This window comes from Aythya ferina, assembly GCF_964211825.1.
Source record: "Aythya ferina genome assembly, chromosome: 1".
Classification (NCBI taxonomy): Eukaryota; Metazoa; Chordata; class Aves; order Anseriformes; family Anatidae; genus Aythya; species Aythya ferina.
The window spans coordinates 31,586,682-31,613,310 of record NC_140296.1 but is presented as its reverse complement, the minus strand read 5'-3'; the positions used below and the strand labels follow the sequence as shown (position 1 = coordinate 31,613,310).

Below are 26,629 nucleotides of genomic sequence, written 5' to 3'. Positions count from 1 at the left end.
CTGGGCATAGACTATTGGCCACTGTTACTTCTGAAATCAGAACATTATTCTCTTTTCCTAGTTGGGTTTACTCACTATTGATTTTGCGGCTATTGGTTTCTTGGGCAGCAAGAGAGCCTGGATATTGAATAAGCATGCAAGTATTCTCCTCCCTGTCACCATGGATGGTGAACTGCAGGTGCTAAGGGCATGATTCTGTTTTTTTCTGTTCCAGTTCAAGAGTCTAGGTCCCAGAAATTCCAGCACAGTGGCTGGAGCTCCAGTCTCCATCCGATTAACAAAGCTGTCCCAGTGAAGCACGGTCCCCAGGGAACTGTAGTCTGGTTTCCAAAGAGCAGGGCTTGGGCTAGCCACACTGCTTTCCACAGCTGGACATCGCAACTCCTATTCTGCAGCAGCTGCCACCCACACAGACAACTGTGAGCTAGATGGATCTCCGTCTGACTCAGTACCGCTGCTCTTATCCTCCTGTGCGAGAAAAGCCTCCTTCTGCATAAATGCTATCAACAAACAACTTGTTTTCAATTGCATGTATCTTAACTAAAGCTAACTGATTACAGTAATACCAGCAACAGGTTTTTTTTTCTTGGCATCGAAGCAATTCCAACATTTCTGGGCAGTGCTGGAAGCAGTAGATGCATAGTAGCTGCTCGGAAGATGGCCACAAGAAGTTAAAAGTTATACCGCTCCTAACTGGATTGTTAATCGGAATCATAAAGTTTAGGCAGATGGTCTTAATAAAAACTTAGGGCCACATGTGTTTCATCACAGTCATGGAGGAGGAAGGGCTGCTGTGTGGAAGGAGATAGAGAAAGCTTATCTAATTCTGGCAGCATGATTTAATTAAAAATACTATTTCTGCAATGCTTTAATCTATTTGTTTTGTTTTATTTGGGAAAATAAAGTCAGAACGCTTAGAATTCATCGTTTGAACCAGGGTGACTTTGTCCAACACCGAACTCTTCTGACCACGGTGCTCCAGTGCATGTGCTCCTGGGATGGGCTGTAACCCCAGGATGGACTTCCACCTGTCTGGTAACTCCATTTCATGAGGCATCACATCTCATACCCAGCTCATGAAGCATCACAGGAGTCTCACAGCTCTGCATATCGCCTGTAACTCAGCCACGGACCTTTTCTAACTGAGGATAATTGGAACTTTGGCTCTATAGAGAGATGTGGTATGACAGCTAAGTGTCTCAAAAGGACTCTATTCAGAAATGTGTCAGCGTATTTGGCTTAGAGAAATATCCAAAAGGTCCCTTTTCTGCAAAAAGGAACTTGAGGTGATATAATCCCACGTGTTAAGCCTGTATGATGCAGAAACAAATTGTGCAAAGTGACTTTGAGCCTGCAGACCAGAGAATCTGCTCCAAAACCCATGAAAGAACTGAAAATATATTCACCAATTTCTCTGAGCTTTTCAACATTCTCTGTGGACTCCAACTACTGACAATCATTGTGTGTGTGTGTTTTTTTTTTTTTTTTTTTTTTTTTTTACCTAATGTAGACAGATGTCAACTATTCTCTTACTTATTGCCCAGTATTTTCCACAACACCCTATTGCTGATTTCATTTCTAAAACAATGTAAGAGCGTTCCTCTAAATTTATTTCATGTGATTTTTCCTGAACAGGGAAAACAAGCTATTTCATTGCTACATTAATTTAAGAATTTTTACACAATCATAGGAGACTTTAATATACTAACTGTTTCTGTTGAGATTTCAAAATCAGCTTCATTGTTATGACCTTGTCAAATCCACTAGACTAGAATGAAGCAAAACAGCACTTCACTGGGAAATTTAAGTGACATTTTAATGTGTTTTTCCACTGTTTTCAGATATAACAATTGTTTCCTGTTATATCAATTGCTGATTCCCAGCCTTTTCTAGAAGACTATTTTAAATACAAGCACAAGTTTTCAGCGAGGCATTCTGTGTTATTGGCCTTATTTTGCCAGCCTTCTTTTTACACTTACACCTTTACTTATACTCATCACTGTATAGGATGTAGAGAAGTGAAAATAAAATTGGTAACTTCATTTCATGACAGTTTCTGAGGTTGTAGAATTTCACTTCCTCCTAACATGCAGGGAAAACACCTCTCCAGATACTTAAACCTGCATCCAAATATTCAATCCAATACTTAAAGCTGCATCCAAATGTCCATATTCACAGTCATTAGATCATATTTTCAGTATGTTTCCCTTATATCCCCCCCCAAAGCCTTTCCTGTTCCTTGGAAACCTTACCATCCAAAGCATGCTCAAAGCTGATACATCTCAATGAAACATTCATGCCATGTCTGAAACAACTTTTTGTTGATAAGGGATTTTGCCAGCAATATTCCAACCACTGGTAATAGCAGAGAAGGAAGTTATGAACTTCTTTGCACAGAATAAAATCTCGCTGGTGAAAGAATATGGCACCTGTTTAACAATGCCTGCTAAAAAAATTATGCAGTTGGAGGGATGCACTTACTGATTTACTGACATGGAATATTTCAGCTGTGGACTCTCTCTTGAGTTAATAAATGCTGCCTCATTGGAAGTGTAGGTTGGGAAATAAATTTTTAGTGATTCTACTTATTTTGGAGGAGAACAATCTAAAATAAAACAAGGATTTTTGTTGTTGTTGTTGTTTCCAATGTTTTTCTTCAACCTGAGGGCTTGCTGCTCTTTGACATTTTGATTTTTCAAGACTTTTAACTCTGTGATGAGAACCTACTTTCAGCACAGCCTTTTACGTAAACACTTTACTTCCTGTTTTGCTTCAAAGCAAAATGATAAAGAAATCCTAGCAGTTATGCAGTCTTATCATAAGAGGTACTATATTTATGATCAAATCTCCTGCAACACAAGTGTTTTACAGACAATAGCAGGGGCCAAGAGTTCACATTAGAGAGCTAGGGCTTGGTTCACAGGAACCATTCCTTATGTCATTAGTCCTTAAAAATGCAAAGAAAGCAAAAAAAAAAAAAAATTAGTAAGAGTATATCTTTTATTACGCCAACAGATACAGCAGATGTTAGTTAAGTATACACACTTTCAGGTGGATGAACTACTCGTTGGCTTTGAAACAGAGAATGTGAGGGTATTTGTAGTGGGTTGCTCTGAACTGCACTTAATTGTGTTAATCATTTGGACATTTAGAGGAAGGAGTGAGCAGAGGGTGATGATCCAGGCTCTGCTAAGATTTCAAGAGGTGACAGAAGCTAAATAATCAGAGGAAGTGGTAGGATTTAATTACCATTAAAGATCACCAAGACTTGAGATGCAGAAAAATTTCCAGGTCTTTCTTGGATCCAGGTCACACGGTATCTGCTGCCTGGTAGAGTTAAAAACTTTAGTTCTCTGTCCCACCTTTGATCTTGCAGGGTCAGACCTGCAAGGTTAGAGAGAGAGCAGTTGTATTAGGAAGATCAGTTCCCAGCTGGTAACCCGGTGTCACTAATTGGGCAGTACACTGCGGTTGTTTGGTTTCACTGACAGAATTGCCAGAGAGCACTGAATGCATCACACAATGACTTTCAGGATGTGCATGTGCAGGACCTATGGATTTTAGTGGTTCCAGCATAGCAGGCATTTATCATGCGGGTTGTGGCAAGATTTGGATCTGATTTTCCGGAGTCATCCGGTTCTAACCAGTGTATGCTGGTCTGCCAGAAATTTTCTTCCAATAATGGTGCTGAGTGCTGCTTGAAGGGAAGGAAGGGTGGTTCTAGGAAAAATCATTTCAAGGTATGATTCTCTTCAAACGTAAGTTGCAGCTTGTTAATATTTTCCAGTATTGCACATTGTGGTATGTGATAACTAGTGAGGGATTTCCTCTCTGTATGGTAGTAACCTTCTACAAGGTTTAGGTGGCTTCTTCAAATATGCAGTCCAAGAGCAGTGTCACTAGAGGATGAACATCCTCTCTAGCTTTCTGAGGGCACGCTATGAATGTTGTCCTCAGAGCAAATGAGGTGATGTCTGTGGGCTGGTACTATATCACAGTTTTTCTACTGTGTTTTGGATAGCTGATGGTTTGCGGAAGGAGGTGTGTTGGTCTGTGGATTTTCTGCATATGGTAGTTTGTAGGTTGCTATTTTTTATGTTGACCATGGTGTCTAGAAAGTTGATGCTGATGTAAGAGTTTTCCAGAGATAGTTTGATGGACCATTCTGGCTGCTGATCTTGTGGTAGAAATCAATGAGGGAATCCAAGTTTTCAGCCCAGATGTCATCTATGTATCCTAGTGTATCCTAGGAACCCACGCTGTTTTGGTGCGATGGCTATTTAAAGTCTTTTTCTTGAGGTGACTCATGAATAGCCTGATATCCTTGTGCTTGGATACAAGCACCTGATTGCTTGTACTTGCATCTGTAGTTTGCTGAGGGTGAAATCATTGTGGATGAGGAAGAAAATAGATGAGGTTAAGATGAGGTTAATCCCAGAATCATAAAATGGTTGAGGTTGGAAGGGACCTCTGAAGACTGTCTAGTCCAACCCCTTGCCGAGCAGGATCACCTAGAGTACATTGCACAGGATGGCTTTCAAGCAGGTTTTGAATATCTCCAGAGAAGGAGACTCTACAACCTCTCTGGGCAACCTGTCCCAGTGCTCTGTCATCCTCACAGCAAAGAAGTGCGCCCTCATATTGAGCCAGAACCTCCTATGGTTCAGTTTGTGCCCATTGCCTGTCTTTCTATTGCTGGGTACAACTGAAAAGAGACTGGATCCATCCTCTTGACACACTCCCCTCAGATATTTACACACATTGATGAGGTGTCCCATCAGTCTTCTCTTTTCCAGGCTAAACAGGCCCAGTTCTCTCAGCCTGAATTCATGTGATAGTTAAAAGGCTGGTATCACTTATACAGGTTAACCATAATATTTTCTTGGTGTAGCATAGTTAGTGATGATAATACAGACAGTGCCAGTAAGAAGATAGCTTATGAGGCACTGATCCAGGAGAAGTGTTTGTGGAGAAAGAAGCTTTCATATATAATAACATGTTTAAGGAGGATATATGCAGATCCTCGTAGCTCTTCAGCAAAAGTCTTCTTAAATTTCCTTCTGTAAGAATCTAGAAGAGCAAGTAAAAGTCTTAAGGTGGTAAAAGATGACAATTCACAGATTTTTCCTTCCTCATTAGGAAGAGTTTTGAACTCCAAGGTGAAAAGAGCAGAGGCTTTTCTAGAGGCTCTCTCATATGAAAGACTAAAAAATCATCTGTTGAAATAGTATCAATAGATAATTAGATATTATTCTAATTTCTCCTCTATCAATTGTTTAATAACTACTTGGCAACTGGATCTTAAAAAACTATCTATAATCTTTAGAGAAAAATAAAAGTTGCATCTTTCTAAAAACATATTTCACTATTATTCCTCTCCTGAAAGTAAAATGTTACTGTAAACCAAGGTAAAATTCATCTACTGTGGGCTGTCTAGCTGAGTATGTAAGATTATTTTCAAAGTTATTATGCAAGGGATGGTGGCTAGCATACCTTCCTTTTCTTTTCAGAAAAGTTCTTTGAGACACATGTAGAGAAACATTTCCTCCAATTCTCTACAGACCACAATGCTACCGATATTTCTGAGCATAATTGTAAGCATTTGGAAAGGAGAGGGGCAGCCATTCGAGGTCGAGTATTGCTCCATGACTTCCTGATGGGTGATGTTGAGAAACAGGTGCTGTGAAACCATCATTTCTCAGATGTGTCTCTGTTGGTGAAGTAATTGTTATTGCACTATGTGGGTCCAGTGTTAAATGATGTCAGCTTATTTTGATAGTAATTTGTCGCACAGTGGTTTGGTATATTTCGGACAGTTTTCTTTAATTTCTCGGAGCATGTAATCATGTCTTCTGCAGTCAGCCTCTTTAGGAGGTAAAGTTTCTCAGTTTTTTAGCTTGGGCAGACCTAAACAGGATATTCTGTCATGTTGTAAGCGCCAAAAATTAAACTGTGTTTTTACTGTCCCAAGGACTTACATGGATCTGTGTTATTCTCGCATGCTCTTCAAAGGCCAGTCTAGACTTCAACTCAGTTGTTTTCATGTCCAGACCATTTCCCTACTGAATTTTACAGGACTGCAGATTTAACACATCTGAACTGCCTTTACAACAAGTACTTCCATAGGATTTAGGAGAACACTTTCCACAAAGTGGACTAGTTAGATGCTGAAGTTGGTCCTACTGATAAGATACTTACATCTCCACATGCATAGATAAAGTGATGAGCAAAAGAGTTGAGGGAAAAAAGACTATACGGAGGCAGGAAGGATAAATTTAGGCAAGCTCTAAATGAGCATGTATATGAAGGGGAGAGTTGATCTGAAGGGGATCTAAATGCTAAAGAAAGTGCCTAGAAAAGGCAGCGTGACTCAGGCTGAGCCATGGGGAGCACAGGAAGATGCAGTTCCTCATCAAGCCTTCGGAAATGCCTTTGTGGCAGACTGGCTGTGTGGAGGAAGATGGGGATCCCCATCTCTGGCGGGTCATTGGCAGGCAGCTCAGCTCTCTCTCGTTTCTTTACCCCAATCCTCTGATAACACTTAGCACTGTCTCACCTTGCTTCGGACAGTACAAGCGTGTTCATTTTAACTCAGTCTGAGTAAAGAGGGAGTTTGGACATCCAGTGTGGCTGACTGCCCTGCGTTCCCCATACCCAACAGGACAGGGACAACCATGAGGGCACCTCTAGGTACAGCCCCAGCAGCTGGCGCTTCTGTGAGGGGAGAAACCCCTTCGTGATAGGGGTACACCGCAGGGCTTTGGGGGACTTCATCCCTCTTTACCCCGAGGGGAGGACGAGCAGCTCGGCTCCCTGAGGAGGGCTCTAAGGGCAGGGGAGGGCCCGACCTAAGCCGACCCTCCCGCCGGCGGGGGCCGGTCCCCACTCGGGGAGGGAAGGGAAGAGCCGCCATAGGAGGGGAGTGGTGGCCATGTGCGTGCGTGTGGTGGTGGCGGCGGGCGGAGGGAGGACGAGTCACAGCTCCCGGGGCTGATTGGCCGCCACACTTTATAAGAGCTGCCCTGCCCGGGGCGCCGGGGGTTATTCTAAGTGTAGCGAAGCCGGGGTTTGGGGGGTGGGGGGAAAAGAGAAAGAAAAAAAAAAAAAAAGAAGAAGAAGAAGGAAAAAAATAAAAAAAAAAGCTCAGTGGAGCCGCTTTGCAGAGCCATGCGGCGAGCCAGCCGAGACTACAGCAAGTACTTGCGGGGCTCCGAGGAGCTGGGCGGCGGCAACGCCCACGACAGCGCCCCGCCGCCGCCGGCCCCGCCGCAGGCGGCCCCGCCGCTGCCGGCACACCCGCACCCGCCGCCCGCCTCCCGCTCGCTGCTGGCCGCCCTCGTCCTGCTGGGGCTGGGGCAGGTGGTGTGCAGCGTGGCCCTCTTCCTCTACTTCCGAGCTCAGGTAAGCGGCTGCCGTGGGGAAAAGGGGGCGCCGAGGTGTTCAGGCTGCGGGAGGGAAGGGGAGCGGGCGTCTGGAGTGGGAGCCCCCCGTGGCGCTTCGCGTTTGTATCCCCTGAGCTGCGCGGCAGCACTGTCAGGACACTGCTCGTGGGAGTGCACAAGTGCACGTGTGTTGCTGTGCTAGAGAGCCACTGCCATCAAAACACCTTATCACAGCATCTATATATTTTAGAAAACGGTCTTCCCACTCCTGTTACCCTCTCCCCTCCTTCAGGACCCTGCCCTGATAGGTTCGTGTCAGCGCTGCGCACGCTCCCCAGAAAGGATAACCAGAGTTTTCGTACCATAAAGACTACTTTTCTTCTGCTTCCTTTATTAAAAAAAAAAAAAAAAAAAGACATAGTGTGGGTGTAATTCTGCTTTCGGCAGCTTGGCTCTCTTGCCGGTTTCTAGTTCCTGTAGATTTAGAGCAGTGCTGTTGGATGGACTTTGCGAACTTGAACTTTTGAGAGGGCTAAAAAATGCGGTATACCTAGGTGTAGGCTTGTCTAAAATACTCCCAGAAAACTTTCTAATGTCAAAAATGTCATCTTTGGTATCACTGAGAAATATACTTTCAAAGTAAGTACATAATTCATAATAATAAGATACGGTAATCCACCATTGCTCACCAGTTTCTTATTGTGCAAATAACACTTGGAAAAAATACAGTAGCTCTTGTAGAAGTTAAGTATAATTGCCTTAGAAATAGTTTTATTTATATGGGGCATGTTTTGAATGGATTGCTGTCAAGTTTGTCTCAATCAATCTAAAGTTATCCTTTCAAACTTAATTGTATCAATCTGCTGTCAAATTTAATTGTGTTAGTCTGTCTGAGGTTATACTTTTTTAATAACAGAACTTAGGTTTTGTGGTTTATTCTGTTAAAATAATGAGAAGTTATTAGCAGGGGCCATGTTGGTTGGTGGACTAACCAAATGTGAATTAGCAAGACTTGACTTTATAGGCTCATATTAAGAAATTACATGATTTAACAGGACTGTTTTACAAGCTCTTCAAAACCCAAGAAGGCTGACTAAACTCTGACTCAGTTTTACCATACACTTCTTATTTTCATTTGCATAAAATCATTTGGGCTAGATCATGACACAATATGAGCTGAGACAATAACCGAGGTTTTGGTTTCTCCTCAGTTTTGTTTGTTTTGTGGCTTGAGCATTTGGAATTTCACAAGACACAAAACTAAGACTGACACCAGATTTTCATGGATAAACACATGTTTGTGGCCAAGAAATAACGTAGCACAATGCAAATGAGACAAGGAGCTGGTATATTTAAAAAGGAAAAAAAAAAAAGCTAAGAATTGAATGTTACCAATATTGCAGAATGCTGCCATTCTGAACTGTAAAAAGATTAAGGTGTTCTGTTTTCTTTTTGGACCATATATGCAAAGTCTTGGATCCAAGAAATTAACCACTAACAACTTGTATTGCTTCTAAGTATTTATGCTGATTATGCTTCATGAGAAATATTTGATCATGGTCAATGGAAATGCAGCGCAAATTTAGGTGTTCTGAGCAGATGGAGATGATGGAGACTCATGCACAGCACCAAGTGAGAGTGCTAAGTATTTTATTTCTCTGCAATTGGGAGATGCTTCAGTATAGTCTTCAAAAGCTTTGCTTTTACTTTTTACATTCTGGTCCATTTCCTTCCTGTACTTAGATCAGAAAAGAGTATGAATTTGGTCTAGTGTTGAATGAGCTGGAGGGGCTCAAAGCCAGATGTAGGGGCTGGATGTCAAACTCCCCCAGTTTAACTTTCAGTTTGGAGCTTATCCATTTTTCCTCTTTGAAAAAAGTGTGTCCAAATGTTAAGTATTTTACTATACCGAAGAGTTCACATTTAAATAAATGGGGACCTGGAAGACGGATCTTTATTGCTGTTTCATGCATCTATGGAAGTCTGACTTTTCACTGTAATGTTTTTAAACAATGTCCTTTCAGACCTGATCTAACATCTTGTGAGCATGCTGGAGCAGTGGCTAACAGCAAACCGCTTGCTAGGGGTCACTAGCACTTTCTGGAAGCCCGGAAGAACCCTTTCTTGGTGGTTAGGAAAGATCACAGAGTGTAAAGTGATATTTGATTAAACTTGAAGTTGGTTTAGGTTCGAAAACAAGTATAAATGGTTAACATTTATTTTAGGGAGAAAGTGCAGAATGTGATACTGTAACATTGCAAAATTGAGGCAATACTTAATAAGTAAAGTTCACTGGAATATACTGTCTTCTAAAATCAAGGCAAATCTTATTTTTATAAAATTGGCCCTTAATTCTGTAAATTCATGTGGTGTCACCCATGGTATTGGAGTTCATTTTGTCTGCCCTGAATTACTTGAAGGGAGTCCAGGGATGCAGCTAAAGTGGTTACAGATGATGAAAAACCTTGATAACAATGGGCACTGAAAGACGTGATCTGATTCCAAGACTGGAGACAGTAGATGTATATGCACAATAGTAACATGTGTAAAGTATAGTAAAACAATAGCTAGATTTTATCTTTAAATGGGCTCATAGCTCTAGGGTATTTACTTCCTTAATATGTTGTAAAGCTTTCTCCAGTATTGTCCATTGCATCTTGATGATTTTTTTCAGGTATTGAATCTTTAAGACTTCATGCTGAATGTTTTTATTTATTCAAAGGCTAACCTTCCGCTAACCTTCTGTGCCTTGCAAGGTAGCACTCTGCTCTCTGTAGACCACTCTGGTATTTTGTTTTGGCTTTTCAGAAGCTCTTCTCAGAACACATCCTTGAAAGCTTTTTTGTTTGCCACTTGTTGCCCGCAGTTCGGGTGTCGGTGCTCGGTATTGTCTGTTTGCAGCCATGGCAGCTCAGTACATATTTTTTTTTTTTTTATAAAATGTCAGTTGCAGGATTTCTGAGAAGGGCTGCTCAGACAGGTGAGCTCATTTCCGTGGTTGAGAAATGGTGCTGGCTGGGTATTCTTTGAAAACGGTAAGGGCAACCAGGTAGGTTATTAGTCCCAAGATCAGAGCTTCACCTTATCAGACAGTAAATCTCTAGAGATTTGTGACCTGTCAGGATGGGTTGTACAGCTTCAGTTTAAGTTGCTGGAGAAATCAATGTTTCCATGAAGTCCTCAGTATTTTAACTTTAGGTATAGAGATGATGGTTTTCTGTCTTGAGCCTTCAACAGATGAGCTATAATCTGAATAAGTGCTTCTGTACAAGCTGCTGCTGTTGTTCTGGCACAGCGTTGTGTGCCACATTTGGCTCATTGCTGATGGACGATAGCTGCAAATCTCTGCTGGGTGTGATTTGTCATGCCCAGGTCCTAGAAAAATAAAAATCTTTCATGATTTTTGTGTTTTAAAACCTAGTTTTGTCTGCTTTTCAGAAGTTGTGTTTAAATAAATCCCAAACTGGGGTGATAGTTTTTCACTAGGAGTATTGCTGATAAAAGTGAGTACCTGCTGGCAGTCTTCTGTTCAGTGGTGTGTGGAAGGGAGAGGACTTAGATATCCAGATCCTGTTGAAGGCCCTATTTCCCTCTGGTTCCTGACAATACCAATGTAAGTGGCTACATCTGGAGTAACGGGTCCTGTTTTGGGCCCCTCAGTGCTAGAGGCATATTAACAAGCTGGAGAGGTTGCAGGCCTCCATTGTTTTAGTTTCCATCAAGCTTGGCTAGACAAGGCCTCAAGCGATCAGCCCTAAGTTACACGTTGGCCTTGCTTCCAGCAAGGGATTGGACCAGGCACCTTCCAAACCTAGGTCTTTCTCTGTGAACTGCCTCTTAACAGCTGTTGGTAACTATTTGTGTTTCTTTATCTCCTCTTACTGTTGATTCTCTGAGCTCCTGTGCACTGGTGGTATCTGCTGGGATACAGTTTTAGGTTGCAGTTTTACAGCTGTCAAAACTAGCTCTGCCTTCCTGTTCCTCCATGCCATTGTATTAGCTCCGATGCTTGCCTGACACCTGTAGTGAGCTGGCTTCAGGGTGCTAATCCTTCAGGAAAATGCATCAAGAAAAATTTACCTCAGGGTAGTGCTCCATGGTACTGGTTTAAAGAGGAGGCTGAGTGCCAGGAGTGGGATTTCATGGTGAAGAAGGTGAGGGCACAGAGGTTCTGTTTTAGATCAGTTTAAACAGGTAATGGGGCTGCATTTAGAAGTTATTAGTGTAGTTCTTAGTGCTTAATAGAGTTGTAATATCTATAAACAGATTTTCCTTTGGATTCTGCTGTATCAGGCTACTCCAGAAGCTGTTACTGCCTCCAAGCCATCCTGTAACTCATCTCTACCCCTCTGCTCAAAGCTGTGGCGTCTTCTGATCCTCAGGTGAAACTTTTCTGACCTGTTCAGTTCCAAATCTGCAGGGATAACTAAGACAGCTAAACCAGCTCATGGGGTCTGACATTGGTTTGAATAAGTGGGGCAAACAGCTCTCATCTGGAGCCTTCAGTAGGAGGAGGCAACTTACTGTTACGGCTGTCTCTGCAACAAATGTTTTCCTCCAGTGTATGCTGTTGGATGCCTGGCTGCCTGCTGTAGGCTTGAGCTTACCTCTATAATCCTAACCTTATGCTTTTAAATTAGTTTGGTTCTTTTTTGGGGTTAGGGAATTGAATTCATGTTCATGTGAACAGTTGACATAAATTTGATTCAGTCTGGCTGTTGCGTATTTTGCAAAACCTCCTTTGACATTGTTTTGTTCAATGTTATTTACAAGGAAAGTAGCCCCTAGTTTGGTATTATCTGTAATGGATTGACCTTCCCTCACCATGATTTTTCATAATATATTATGTAATTCTCAGATATAAATTGGTGCATTGGTGTTTGTTATGGAAAACAGTAGAAGTAAATGTTCGTATTAGACCAGCTAACCCAGTTAGAGAACATAGAGAAAGTTTTGAGTGCACAAACCCTTCTGATGTAAAAACAGCATAAATACATGTTGAGATCAATTGCTGAGAGTCTTAGGCTATATATAAAAGAGAACGGTTAATATCTGTTGAGTGTGAGGTATATGGAGGGGGGTTAAAGAGTGAAATGGTTTGAATAATGTTTGTGCAATTGAATTTTGCTGAGGCATGATTTTGATTCTTGGAATATCCTTCTAAGTCATCTTAGAATTAAGATTGGTAGAACTTAGGAGCATTCTGTGCTTACAACTAAAAATTATATTGGATTCAATAGCAGATATTAATTGCTAAAAATGTCTTGCAGATATTTTGGATTTACTAGACTTTGTCCGATAAAGAGGAGGTATTTTATAGTTTTATTGTCTCTTGGTCTTTCTGAATTTGTACGATGTTACCTGGTGACCGTTTCATGCAGCAATACGTCTTGCCTGCAACATACTTTGTGATAGCTGTTTTCTGTTGCTTCTGTTTCTCCCCTTGAAAAGGATGTGCTGGATGTTGTACATACATTCCCCAGATTGTTGCTTTTGACATTTGTGTGTCATCTTGCAATCCGTATTTTTAATAGGTAGGATGCCTGCGTATGTTGCCTGCTAAAATAATTGTGATATTGCATCTAAAAATGCAATTCAGGATTATTGATTTTTACAGTAAAGGTGGGATTAATCTTTAACTAATTTTTAACTTTTGAAAGTCGATACCCAGCCTAAGCTAACAAGCTAGGCAGCTCCAGAAGATTTATTTTCCTATCTTATGTACTTGTTGCCTGAAGTAAATGTTCCTACAAGGAATGCTTTCTCTTCATTGTTTAGAATAAAAATTTAGCTAATAAGCTTAGCTAGTTGCCAAATTTTTATATGGTTGAAAATTTGCCCTGATTTAAATATGTTCTTGTGTGTTGAACAGACTCTTAAAACTGTGGCTGTCCTTATATTTTTGTTTCAGATGGACCCCAGCAGAATTTCAAAAGAGGACGCACACTGTGTCAGAATGCTTTTCAGATCTCAAGAAAGTATAGGTTTGCAAGATACACCATTCGAGAATCAAGATGTGAAGTTAATGCCGGAATCATGTAGAAGGATGAAACAGGCTCTCCAAAGAGCTGTGCAGAAGGTAAGTGGCAGTGTTTTCTTTTATGCTTGTAAAACTTTTCCAACATCTTTGTTCGGAGGTAAGTTCTAAAAAGTGTTTTTCGATATTTGGGTAATATGGTGATGGATCTGAGATCTCACAGTGTTTGCTTATGAACCTTGGTAGTGGTTAACCAATTCTGCATTCAAATACATTTTTTAGCTTTGTTAAAGGGAGGCTTGGAAGTCACACAGAAAACCAATCGCAGTTAGTTGATAGGCAGTTCTGACATTTGGGTGGGTGTGATGGCAGTCATCTATCCTAATACTTGTACAGGTTTGCCAACACTTCGGATGTGTAAGGACAGCTCCATTTTTTTTTTTTTTATTTTTTTTTCCAAACTGATCTTCCTGACTTTCTGACACCATTCTTCAAGCTAAGGGCATTGACAAGCAAAGTGCTGTCTGAAAGATGGAGGGCACAGTATTTGTTCCCATCTGCTCTTGTTTCTTACTCCTTCTGCAGTACGATAGTTTTGATTACCCAGAATGAAGGATAGTATCCTTTTTTTTGCTCATTTTGCCACAGTGGTGGAAGATCTGCTTTGCCATCATGGTAAGTAGGCATTCTTTGCCCAGCACTTGAGAATGACAGCTTTTTTTCCAAACTCAAATAACAAAAGCAGGCAGCTAAATTAGCCCTAATGAAGAAACCTAGGCAAGCTGAATATAAGTCACAATTATTCCTTAGTAGTTACTGTGTTTGATCTCTTTGTATGTTTGTGATAGTGTTTAGTGCTAATTATGGGCTAATGAAGAAGCTGAATGTGTGCTATGGTATTCCTGGCTTATGAAGTCCATTATCTCTTCACATCTGTATATGACTGTCAGGTTTTTCATAAAGAACACTCCATTAGATTTGAGCTGAACCCTTTACAGAGTGACTTGTACTTGACTTAACTATACAGTGCATTAATTGTGCTGATCATGTTTGTTTTTAATAAAGTACCCTTGATGACAGATCTTTTGGGGGAACAAGGCTTAAAGCTGGGAGCCTTGTTCCCTTTACTTGTCACCTCCTTAAAAAATCAGGAAAATGGGTTAACTCTGTACAACTAGTTCTTGCTTCCAGCATTTTCTTTAGACTATTACTACTTGTGTGTTCTGCGTGCTGCTACTAGAGTGCTCTTTCCTGCGGCACCCTTGAGAGCAGGGAGTTTATTACAGTAAGTGAATGGGAAGTTCTGCATTTTGGTTGTTTGCTGCTGGTTACTCAACAAAAGCTTTAACTTCAGTGGAGGCTGCATATTCTGCCATTCAGCATAGAGGTTAAATGCTGCAAAGGCAGTGGCCAAGATAAGTAGTGAGTAGGATAATTTTTCTTTTGGTTGATGACCGTTAGTTTGAGAACAATGATGCTTTCCCTGCCAAAGTAATCAGACTCCAAAAATTTTGAATGCAATGGAATGTATTAAGCAGCAGGGTCAGTGTTCTGGATGCTGTGTCATCATACGTTGATGACACAGAAAAATAGGTAAATGTTTGCCTAGGGCTACATTTGCATCTTTTCTATTCCTATCATGGAAATGAAAGAAACGGTGTTAAGGCAAATTAAGCTCGCCTTAAGCTGTGTGAGCTGAGCCCTTCATTGGTTCTGCTGTACCAAAAGGGAGAGATGCATCTGAATCTTATCTACAATTGGACTAGGCCCTTGTGTGGGAATGTGGTTCTTGTGACTGGAAAGATGTTTCCTATTTTCTCTGCTTTATTCAGCTTCCTGAAGTGTGTGTGTGTTTCAAGAGCTGGTATCCATATTTGCAGTGACAGTGCATTAGGTGACTGAAATGGAACACTTTAAAATACAGTTAAGTTCTCAGTTTTTTCAGTTGTTTGTCTTAAGCAATTCAAGCTATTCAGGAAATGAAAACAGACAACCTTTTTTTGTTACGTTTTATAGTCTGGTTACAGCTTTTAGCTTGCTGTGTTAGTTCTCATCTGTTTTCTTTGCACACCTGTAGGCTAGTGTTTAAATGTAATGCAGGGACTGACATTGCAAGTGCTCTTCTGAAAACCAGTGTAGTAGTGCTGTAAGGTCAGGTCTGGAAACATTTGTCTCCTGACTTAAAAATAAAATAATTAAAAGAAAATCTAATGGTGACCTCCTCAACATATTCCAGAATAAAAATACTGCTTAGGGAGCAGCTTACTCAGTAGAAAACACATTTTCAATACTATTGCAAATAAACTTTAAAGCAGACAAATAATATACTTTCCTAGTCTGTCTGTTTGCTTAATTTTTTTTGCATGTAACCCTAAAAACCCTTTGGCAGCCCAGATGCACTAACCACAGTTCTTATGAAGTCTGTTATGAGTCTGAAGTAGAAAGGACTACAAACATATCTTGGTCAATTCATAAGTATCTTTTCTTGGCAATACTCCCAGCTTCTAGCAGCTTGGGGAGTTCAGGCGTAAACTAGTCTCCTACACGGCAACAACACACTTTGTAGCTAGACCTCCGGGGCAGCACTTATAAAGAGATCTATATACTTAGCAGACATTTTAAGTGCATGTGGTTATGGACAAAGTGAAGGTTTCATGGGTGACTGTTGTAAGCTGTTAAAATTTCAGTTTCCACAGCACAACTTTACATGCCCTTTTTTTTTTTTTTCTGCAGGCAATAGACTACTCATTTGAATAGAGGTTGCAGTGCTCACATCTCAATCTTCTGAAGAATATTGGTTTTATGCACTTTCTATTTTGCTTCCTTCCTGATTAGCATTCTTCAAACTGCTGAATTTCCGGCAAGATAATCAGATACTACTTCTTGATATCAACTAGCCTTAAAGCACTGAGGTGGTAGTAGTAGAAACATCCCTAAGAGAGCCTTAGGGTCACCACTGAAGCAGTAGGTGAATGTACTGAGGGTGGGTCTCTTGCCTGGTCTTAAAAGGCTACTTGTAGCTACTCCAAGGAGACAATGAGATATTGTAAAAACAAAGAGGAGGAAAAAAACATTCACAGATGTTACATGTTCCTATGTAACCTTGTTTGTGTGTACTCAACATCGGTCATAATGTGAAGGGTAGGACTTGTGTTTTAAGGATGCTGATGACATGCATATGTAGTAATGGGTGTGGTAGCTTTCTAAAACCCAAAGCCTGCTGTGGATGAGGAAAGAGCATTTCCCCACACTCCAGACACTTATAGCATGGTTTTAGCTTTTAAAATTTGGAAGTTTTGCAGCCTCCCCATGGCCTTTTATTTTTTTGGAGGAAGGAAGGTATCTTCATTTTTCTGACTGGCTGCTTGTTTTTTGAACAGTGACTGTATGGAAAAAGTTTGGAATATGGGAAGCAGGCCAGTAGAGTTGACATAGTGTGTAGTGAGCAAATGACACGAAGATGTACAAAAGCAGCTTATTTTAAAACTAACAGTGTGGTGTAATTTTTTTGTGTGTACAGTTTTTTTTTTCTAAAAATAACAGCTTGGTCGCTCACTTGGTTCTGTGGCTGAAAAGTCATTGGCAATATTTTGTCAGCAGTTCTCATGCTTTTGTGGCAGCGTCTTAGCGACAGGTTCTGTTGAGCTGTTTCTGCTTTCTTAGCAGTAGTGTGCATTGTAATTAGGTACGAGGTGTCTAATGGTGTTCAGATGGGTTGTGTATCAGTAAGGTTTATCAGTGTCTTGGACCTGTAGAACCAGGTGAAGTGGAAAAAAATCATGAAGAAATGTTTTGGAGTACCAGAGTGCTCCTGTCAAGCCCAGGCTACATCTTGGTGACCAAGGTGCTCCTAGGAAGCAGGGGAGTGGTAGGTTCAAGACCATCAAGACAAGTGGACCAAGGTCTTCCTGGGTAGCTGTTTCGCTCACCCAGTAGTGATGTTGTAGATGAATAGCACCACCATCAGTTAGAAACAAAGTGGCTCAGAATGCATCTCACGAGTACCATTGCCTTTCTTCATGGAAGATATGCTGAGTCAGGCTGCCAGAGCTCAAAAAGCCAGGTACCCAGCTGCTCAAGTCAGAGCATCTTTGGAAACGTACAGAAGCAGAACTCTAGGCTCCTAAGGAAAAAAAACTAGGTTATAAGGAGGATAGCAATTGGCTAGTTCAGGGACTTACCAAGCTTTTATTATTTTTTTTTTTTTTTAAGTACTGTTTTAGATAATAGAAGATTGAAACGTAAATACCTCTCCAGGCAAGCATTCCCCAGAAAGAAAGGATCCTAAAAAAGACTCCAAACACAAAATATTTCAATTAAGAAAGGAAAAAAAGAAAAAGGAATCTCCCCTTTCTAGGGAAAGCTTTGGGAGCAGCTGTAATGCAGTGATACCTGAGAGTCTAGTCCATCTTCCAGTCTCTTTTACCTCTATGCCCTGTTCTCTTCAGACGCTTTTACCACCTTTGGCAGTACCAAGTACTTGCAACTTTTCTTCTTAGTACTTCTGATGAAGTTAGAGATCAGGTGTGGCTAGAGGCTGATGTGCAGCTCCTAGAACTGAGCTTCATTTTCATGCTGCTAGAACTGATGTTGAAGTAAGAAGATCAGAGAGGGGAAGTGAATGTAAATGGGGGGAGGTGGACACGGGTTTTGCTTCTTTTGAAGTTGCGATTCTTCTGCTTTTCTTCTCGTCTCTACAGCAGAAAGCATCGTAATGATTCATATCTACACAATCAGCATATCTCTGCTGAAGTATTACGCTTTGATAGTCATACTACAACTTCCATGCTGCTGTGGCTTTTCATTTTGGTTTAACATTTAGACACCTACTGAAAGGAGAAAGAGAGAGAAGTTGTTACAGATTTCACTGTGGCTGCAGAATTACATAAAAGCAGGAATGAAGAGTTTTCAAAGCAGGATTTCAAGTTCTAAAACATTGCAGTGATAGAGAACATGGTGAAACTTTGCTGATCTGGCCAAATCTGAGGTCAGTTTTATATACATGGCGTTTAATTAGACAACCAGCAGTATGTTTGATGTAAAGAGAAAAAAACACAGAATCCCACTTACATTTCAGAGATAACAATATGATTTGCTATATGCAGCAAAATGTTTCCTACTAAACATCTTGATAGTTCCACAGTATGAGATAATCTCAGTAGGAAGGAGAGTATCATCCTTGTCTTTTAGGAAACAGATGAGGAGAGTCATGGTGGGGAACAGAACTGAGGAATTCTGTCAAGACTGTCCAGGCTTGTAAAAACATATTGCTTAGACTTCTGAAAGCTGCTGTTTATACATCTTCATAAGAGGAAGACAGGAGAGGATTGTTTAAAAGCAAAGCTTTGTGGTAACTGATATTTGCACTGATCTTGGTTTGGGGGTAACATGGACTTTGTTCATGTTAAAATTTATCTGCAGTTTTGGGGAATCTGTACTTCTGGCACCTGCTTAATTTGGACCGGTACAGATGTGGAAAATGCTTAATCCTTCAGTGCCTACACACCTTGATATGAGTAAGGCTTGGTTGCAAAGCCTTACAGTCTTGCAACCTCTCCTGTTAGTGGTAAAGCATGCGGGGTGGAGGTTTTAATTTATCTCATCATAAAGGAAATGCGGGGCTTAGTTTTCCACAATTCGTGTGATTACATACTGGTCTCTTTGTAGAACTGCCTCCTTCGTTACCTTTTGACCCCAAGTCAATTCATAAACTTCATGGTTTTATGTGGTGCGTTTTTAGCAGTCGTTGTTCCATTATACTTAGAAACGTTCCAAGTGCAGTAAGTAGAAATGGCTGTAAATGTCTGTAATCACTACTCCGATGAGCAGTGCAGTGATCACACGCTAGCATTCATATCCTCCTTTATCAGAAGTACTGGACAGAGGGAGTAATTTGATTATGGCATTAAAACTGTGTGTTCACGTTATACATCCCATAAATATCAGGATATGTATTCCAGGCCTCTGGCTATACTGTAGGTATACAGTATACCCCCATGTTATACAGAGAAGATACTGTGTTGTAATTGTGCCAATGATCTGTGATACACAAGCAAGCAAGGCAACATCAAAGCAATGTCTTTTTTTTCATTTTAGGAAGTCCAGCGTATTCTGGGAAGAGAAACACCAAGACCAGAAAAAGGTAGATGCTGATTTATGAATAAGAAATATTTTAGTACTATTAAACTTGTTTTTTTTCTGAGATAATGGATTTCTTTTATCTTCAGCTGCAATGGAGGCATTAGGAATGGACCTGTACAAGAGAAATAAGCCTGAGAAGCTGCCTTTTGCTCATCTCATTATTGATGATAAGAATATTCCATCAGGTAAGTTCAGTTTTAAGTGGATGCCTCTAATGCTACTATGAATGTGCTCAACTCATTACTTAAGCTGTACGTGTTACTTTTCTGCTTTATATAACCAAACCAAAAGGGAATTCTCCGAGGCCTGAAATTTGAGATTTTGCCAGCCTGCTCTGTTTAGAGACAAAAGCCATCTGCACATGAGGGGTTAGCTTCTTGCCAGGAGGGTAGTATTCTTTCCCCCTCCAAGTGCAGTGTCATAGTCCAAATGTTCAGCTTCATAAAAAGAGAGCTTTAAGCAACTTGTAAAATGGCAATCAGAACTTCTACAAGCTTTCTTACTAGTTCAGATGCCTTCTGACAACCTTCTCTTCGAGTCAGATTGTGTCTTTTGACGTAGCTCAGCAGTAGAGAATGCAGTATCAGTAAACTTGTCTTAGTACTTTGTCTTTGGAAGATTGAATTAATTTGCTAGCTGTATACATGATAATTTGCATCTACAGAACTGGAGTCTGCCACACTTTGAGAAATTCACCCATGGGACTTTTTTTTTTTTGCTGTCTATCTAGATGTTACTCTGTAAAGTGTATTTTTACCAGGACTAATACTTGATACTTTTTACTGATGTACATCGCTGTATTAACTCTAGGGAGTGAATTAGCACATTTGTGAGTAATGGCAACAGAAACATTGGTCTTTTTTTTTTTTTTTTTTATCAGCACAATCTGTAGGAGCTTTCAGAAATACACTCCCTGTAGCAACAAACTTTTGTTTCTCCTTTGAGGAGATCAACCTCTTCCAGCGCAATGAGTTGGGCTTATTCCCTCTGATCTGGCACGTCTTATGCTTTCTTAAGAAGAGCATTACTGGGACAGCTTCTGCTGTTTGTATGGGCACTGTGGCAGTAAGGGACTGCATCCTTTTGGACAGCTGGAACCCTGAACCTACTGATAGTGAGGTGCTTTACTATCTTATCACTGGTGTGAGGTGCTACTCACTTGACTGGGTGGCGTAGAGATTAACAACAGACATAAAGGATGAAGAATTTGCCTGTAGATCACCAGGAGTTGCTTTTCATTCTGTTTCTGACTGCAAATTTCTGCTTTCTTCCAATGTTTCTTTGCTCTACATGTCTGAAATCCTTTTAAATAGCTCTATGCCATCCATGAGTCTGGGCAGATTGGTTCTTAGTGTTTTAAATTCCCTACTGTCATCACTCTAACCCAAAATAAGCAATGCCGGGGGGGGGAAAAAGTCTATCATTATCAAACAGGATTTTATTTTGTTCAAGTAATTTGCAAGGAAATGCCTTTCGTGAATAGGCATTGAACACTTTCCTTTCACCTGGTTCACAATAATACCATGCCTCAGATGGACTTCTGCAGTTGTGGAGTGACGGGGGAAAAATAACCCTTTCTACATCTTGGCGTCCCACCCATCATTTAGCTGCAGAAGCCATAGTGGTTTAGATTTGTTGCATTAGGTTAAAGCTGGATGCTTGCTGTTTGCTTTTTACCAAAGCTCGCTTTAAACACTACCTAGGTTTTAAATGAAAACAGTGAATTTTGGTTTATAAATTGATTGTAGAAATTAGTCACAGTTTAAAGGAGAAGAGCACAAACAGAAATAAATGCAAATGTTAAATATATCGTTTGGGATGTGAATTGGTACCTTTAGCTAGTACCTAAAGAAACACTGGTATTTTTGAGCTATTTACAGCTACAGGTTCAGCTTAGCTGCCCTCTGCCTCCAGAAGTGGTTTTTCAGAGCAGCCAGAGCTTTGGCCCTTTCTTCAGGCTTTATTTATACCTGAAAGCTACTATAGTGCAAATAAGTAATAAATACTGGTTTACTTCATCCCTCCATCTTCTTTCCTACTAATTCTGTTGCAACTCAGTTGTGTTAGTCTTAGTTCATGCCTGCAAACATTTAATACATTGTTTTGATTTGTCTTGAGTTACCAGAAAGACTGAGAATTCTCTGTTTTTTAATGCTTGTTACCATGTTTGGAAGATTACCTTAGTCATTATCTCTGACTTTTTCGTTCTGTCAACATGGTTTACTTTGTGTTGTCTCTTCCAGGGCTCCATTATAAATTTTGCATCAAAAGATGCTGTATTACAGCACTTCTGACTGTCCTAGAACTTGTCTTATGTTTTGGAGTTTCATATATGGACAGCTGAGTTGGTGCTTCTATGCTCCATTTTTTTCCTCTGCCTGTGTTTCTGCATATTGATCGCTTGGGTGTTTTACCACCTGCAGTACTGAGATCCTGCTTATTCCTTCCATTAAGGGTTGCATGACATTACTTCCACTAATGTGCATTTGTGCTACTGGCTCTGACATGCCTCTTCTAAACCTCTGAATTGTGGAAAGACGTCCGTCTCCCGTGGTTATTGCAGTTACAGCATTATAATCTAGGTTGAAAGGCACTTCCAGAGGTCATTAGGCTAATCCCTTGCTCAAAACAGGTCTAATTAGACCTTTAGATAGGATCGTTCTCCATCAGCTCTTGGCTTGTCCCCCTACCTGACCGTTGAGTGATACATATTGCTCTTAACACCAAACAATGTGAACAAGCATCACCCATAGCTGCTCTCAGTATCAGAATTACAAGTCACGGTGGCATCTATTTTCCATCTTCCCTTTCAGCAAAGAATTCTGTGTTTTCATTGAGGGTTTCTTCAGAATTGCTTCTTGATTTTTGAGGCTGGCAACTAAAAAATTTACTTGCCAGGTAAAAAAAAAAAAAAAAAAAAAAAAATCTGCTTAGTAATTTGCAACTTCCTGGTGGGCTGCCAGTCAGTCACAGTATGCCAGCAAGCCTTTCTGCTTGGTCATATGTACACATTTTTGCCTAGTATTTCTGTGCCTCTGTCCTTTGTCAGTTCAAGCAGAGATATTGGCTCTAATTTCTCACCTACCCTCCTCATTTTGAAGGTAGCACAGCTTCCCAGGGTGGTGTTTCAGGTGGATTTAACACTGTACAAGAAATGCTACAACTTCTTTAGCTATTCTTCAGCTTCAGAGATGTGCTCTGGTATTTTGGTGTTCCCTTGCAGATGAGTTATTCCAGGATAGGAAACTTAAGACCTTAGTGTGGCTACCAATTTCTTGATAGTTTTCAGAGTTTTTTTTTTTTAGAGGTACTGCACAGAAGGCTTCCCTGTATGAGTTTGCTTGGGTAATTTATACTTGGCTACAATGAAGCCATAAGGGAACAGATACTTAATTAGGTCTGCTTTTGATAGCCTGTGCTTTGCTTGAGTCTCTGTGGAAGCTTTTTTTTTTTTTTTTTTTTTGTTCTGGACTACCAGTAGAGTATTCTTCTCACATGCAAAAGTTGCCCTTTGCAGCTAGGGAAGACTCATAGCTCTCAAATTCCCCTGTTCCTACTTACCTTCCCTCACTTCAACACAAACAAATCCAGGAGGCAGCTTTAATCAAATGTATCTGGGGTTGTTCCCCAGCATGTTTGTGAGCACTGGGGGTGGTGGGAGTAGATTGCTTTGGTTTGTGGGGGGAGGATAAGGCACTGAGTATTCCAGGCAGGCCTGCAGATGCACTGGGAGTCCAAGGCCCTCAGGTGCCTGTGCAGGTGCTTCAGAGGGAGCGAACAGAGCTGGGTTTGTGTGGGAGTTGCTGGTGGTTAGGAGGACAAGTTGGCCAACTTTCATCTCTTGTGCTATGCCCTGTGTATCGTGCTGAATAAATGGTAGGTTTTAGTGGCTCTTCTGTGCCATGGAGCGTCTCCAGAAGGGCAGGGACCTGTGTGGCTTTCTCAGGAAGGTGCTTTTTCCTCTGCCCATGGGTCTTGGCTGGTTCTTCTGTGACTGTTATCTGAATCATAGATGATTTATATAGCACTAAAGATACAGAATTGTATTGACTTTTTTCTTCCTTTTTTTTTGTTTGGTGTTCTCAAATGAGAACATGCTTATCTTTGTACTGCTGCGGTCACAAGAGCATAAACTACATAAAGGTTTCATAAACTTTCTATTTGAGGAAATATCAGTTAGATCTGTTCAGATGCTGCTTAATTATTCCTTGCAAACCCAGGTTAACTCATAACAAGACTTGCTCTTTTTTTTTTTCCCATTAGCAATTTTTCATTTCAAATTCTCTCAATTGTCTGTTACCTGAATAAAGTTTTAGGTGGAATGCAATTTCTTTATAGAGCTTGTTGTGTGACTGAGTGCCATCAAACTATTTATTGGCCAGGCAAGTGCTTTGTACCATGTTCCAGCAGACATTCTGTGGGAGGGCAGCACATGATGAAAAAGGAAATTTCTTTTTTTTTTTATCATAAATGTCTAATATTCTGAAGCATTAAACTTCACTTTAGCCTACATGAAGGTACTTGCTATTGATTTTAAAAATCTGGGTATTGCTTTTTAAAAGTTGTGTTTTGTGAAATGCTTATAAATGAAGTAATTTTTTTTTTTCCTCCCCTCTCTTCAGGAACTCGTAAAGTGAACCTTACATCCTGGCATCATGACAAAGGCCAGGCAAACTTATCAAATATGACGTTTAATGATGGGAAACTAATTGTTAATCAAGATGGATTTTACTACCTGTATGCCAACATCTGTTTTAGACATCATGAGACTTCAGGCAACCTGACGAAAAGAGGGCTTCAGCTGATGGTGTATATGACTAAGACAAACCTTAAAATAAGGCGCTCTGATGTGTTGATGAAGGGAGGAAGCACCAAATACTGGTCAGGGAATTCAGAATTCCATTTTTATTCTGTAAATGTAGGAGGGTTCTTTAAATTAAAATCTGGTGAAATGATAAGTATCCAGGTATCAAACCCATTGCTACTGGATTCATCACAAGAAGCAACTTACTTTGGGGCATTTAAAGTAAGGGATTTAGACTGAATATTTAGCGTGCTGAAACTGGGGGGGAGGACGGGGGGTAGAGGTCCAGAAACAACTTGAAGGCAGAACTGAAAATTTTTTGCATCCCAGTTGCATCTGTGTAAGGCATATAGCTCTAAAGACATGTTCTGCCCTGTGCTGACTCTGGCAAGAGTTCCATAAATGCATCAAGGATAAAATTGTGTAGTTCTGATTCAGTCTTACACCAGTTTTACTTTGTATGTCTCCACTGGCTTTAGTAGAGTCGTTATGACTTCTACATTGGTATAATTGAAATCAGAGCAATTGGTATTACTGAATTATTTCCACATTCTGACCTGACTGCCTGGCACAAACATAGGGCAGGACAGAATTTGGCTCACAGATTGCATTCGGGGCTTAGTCATGCTTGGGGCTGAGCATTCTGACCCTGAGACAGCAAAGATTGTGAATGTATAACTAATTCCATTGCATTTGATGTGGCTTTTCACATGCTTAGTTAAGCATGTTCATACTTTGCTGGGTTAGGGTTGGAAGGCTCAAACCACGGCAGAAATGAATTGTGGAACACCTAAACAGTTCAAATCACATTTTTACCTGATTAAAAAGGGCTATTTCTACGAAGAAGGGAGATCTGACCTTACAGTTCTAAAAGGTTAATTACAGGTCGTCATTATTGTTGCACAGCTAATTGCAAATATAGATTGCCAAAATACGGTGTGCCTTTAAAGTATTACATTGTGCCAGAACCTGCAAAGACATTTTTTTAGACAAAAAGTATGTATTTTTATATTCTGTAATATCTAAAGTTATATTTTAGGTGTAATGTTTTGTGTAAAAAAATGTAAATTATATTGTCCTATAGTATTTGATACAAAATATTTAAAATTCTCTTGCTGTTTGTATATTTAATGTTTTAAACTGTTTTTAATGTACAGACATGTTAAACTAGTGCACTTTTTAATCCCAATGGGAAAAATTGCAGCTAAAAGAGGTTGTTTGCAATTAGCAAATGTAATATATACCTTTGTACTTTTTTAACTTAATAGATTTCTGTTAAACTTGTCAGTATTACTTGGGGGAGGAGGGAAACTCACACCAAAGTCATGAATAATTACACCAGAATGCTGGTCACTGGGTGCCTTTCAAACCTGGAGGGTAATTAACATTACAAAGCTGGTATTACCTGAAGGGGGAAAAGAAAAAAACAACATAATAAGCCACAGAAACGTATTGGGGTATTTATAGTTATTGATCAGGCATATTTTCCTACAATGAATTCCACAAGTTGTAAATTCTGCAATTGAGCAATGACTCTTTTAGCCTAGTTTCCTGAGAAAATGAAGCTTTTGTCATTGCGTTGCCTGTCCTGTTCTCCCCTTCTAGCTTCTAAAACTCTGCACCTTCCTGCCAGATCTGGCAGGTGAATGGCAGTGTCGAGAGGGATTCTTACAGGTTTTATGAGAACTGACAGCTGAGAAGGACTCAGCCAATTTTTCATTATTCGTCAGTGGCTGGCCACTGTTCATATTAGCCAACAAATTACTATGGGGAAGCTCCTAGTTAGCTGCTACACGTGTTGTCTCTTGCATAGTTGCTTGGCCAAAAAGATAGGTGGAAGGAATCTGAGGGTGGGTATGGGGAACGTGGGAGGGAGCTGCAAATATTGTAGGTTATGTTTAGAGCACATCTGGGCAAGGAACAACTTTGGGGTGGGGATCACGGAGACTATAGGAATGTTTGGGTGCTCTAAGGATGATGCGGAGAAAATGTCTTTAATGCAGTAGGAATCAGAAGGCAGAATGCTCAATTGTGTAAGAAATGAAGCTTCATACAAATCCTCAGGCTTTTTTTTATAATAAACTGAGTTGAATTCAAGCAGTTATTTTATACTGTATAATAAACATTTCTTTTTAATGTTAATATTGTTTTCTTACAAAATATATTTCTAAGAAAAAATATCTTGGTGGTTTCTTTATTTTCCTGTGTCCCTGTATTTCTTCTGCTGCTTCAAACACGGTTCATATTTCAGAGTATGCAGAGTGGGTATGTTATAGCTCAAGAAAACTAAAGCACAAATCAACAGTCATGAGAATGGAACTGAAT

At 40.4% G+C, this 26,629-nt stretch overlaps 1 protein-coding gene across 1 annotated transcript; it reads left to right on the top strand.

The window, feature by feature from the left end:
- The first annotated feature begins 7,020 nt into the window (after window positions 1–7,020).
- TNFSF11 (TNF superfamily member 11) lies at window positions 7,021–26,132 on the top strand. The gene is made up of 5 exons (XM_084519094.1): window positions 7,021–7,401; window positions 13,294–13,461; window positions 19,456–19,501; window positions 19,587–19,685; window positions 24,123–26,132. Exons 1-5 carry the CDS (start codon window positions 7,168–7,170, stop codon window positions 24,542–24,544), a joined length of 969 nt encoding a protein of 322 aa, XP_084375220.1. The 5' UTR covers window positions 7,021–7,167; the 3' UTR covers window positions 24,545–26,132.
- Window positions 26,133–26,629: the final 497 nt, after the last annotated feature.

Coding starts and splice junctions, on each gene's coding strand:
- TNFSF11 (XM_084519094.1), top strand. CDS start 7,168: ATGCGGCGAGCCAGCCGAGACTACAGCAAGTACTTGCGGGGCTCCGAG. Junction 7,402..13,293: donor TCCTCTACTTCCGAGCTCAG/GTAAGCGGCTGC, acceptor TTTTTGTTTCAG/ATGGACCCCAGCAGAATTTC. Junction 19,686..24,122: donor TGATAAGAATATTCCATCAG/GTAAGTTCAGTT, acceptor CCCTCTCTTCAG/GAACTCGTAAAGTGAACCTT.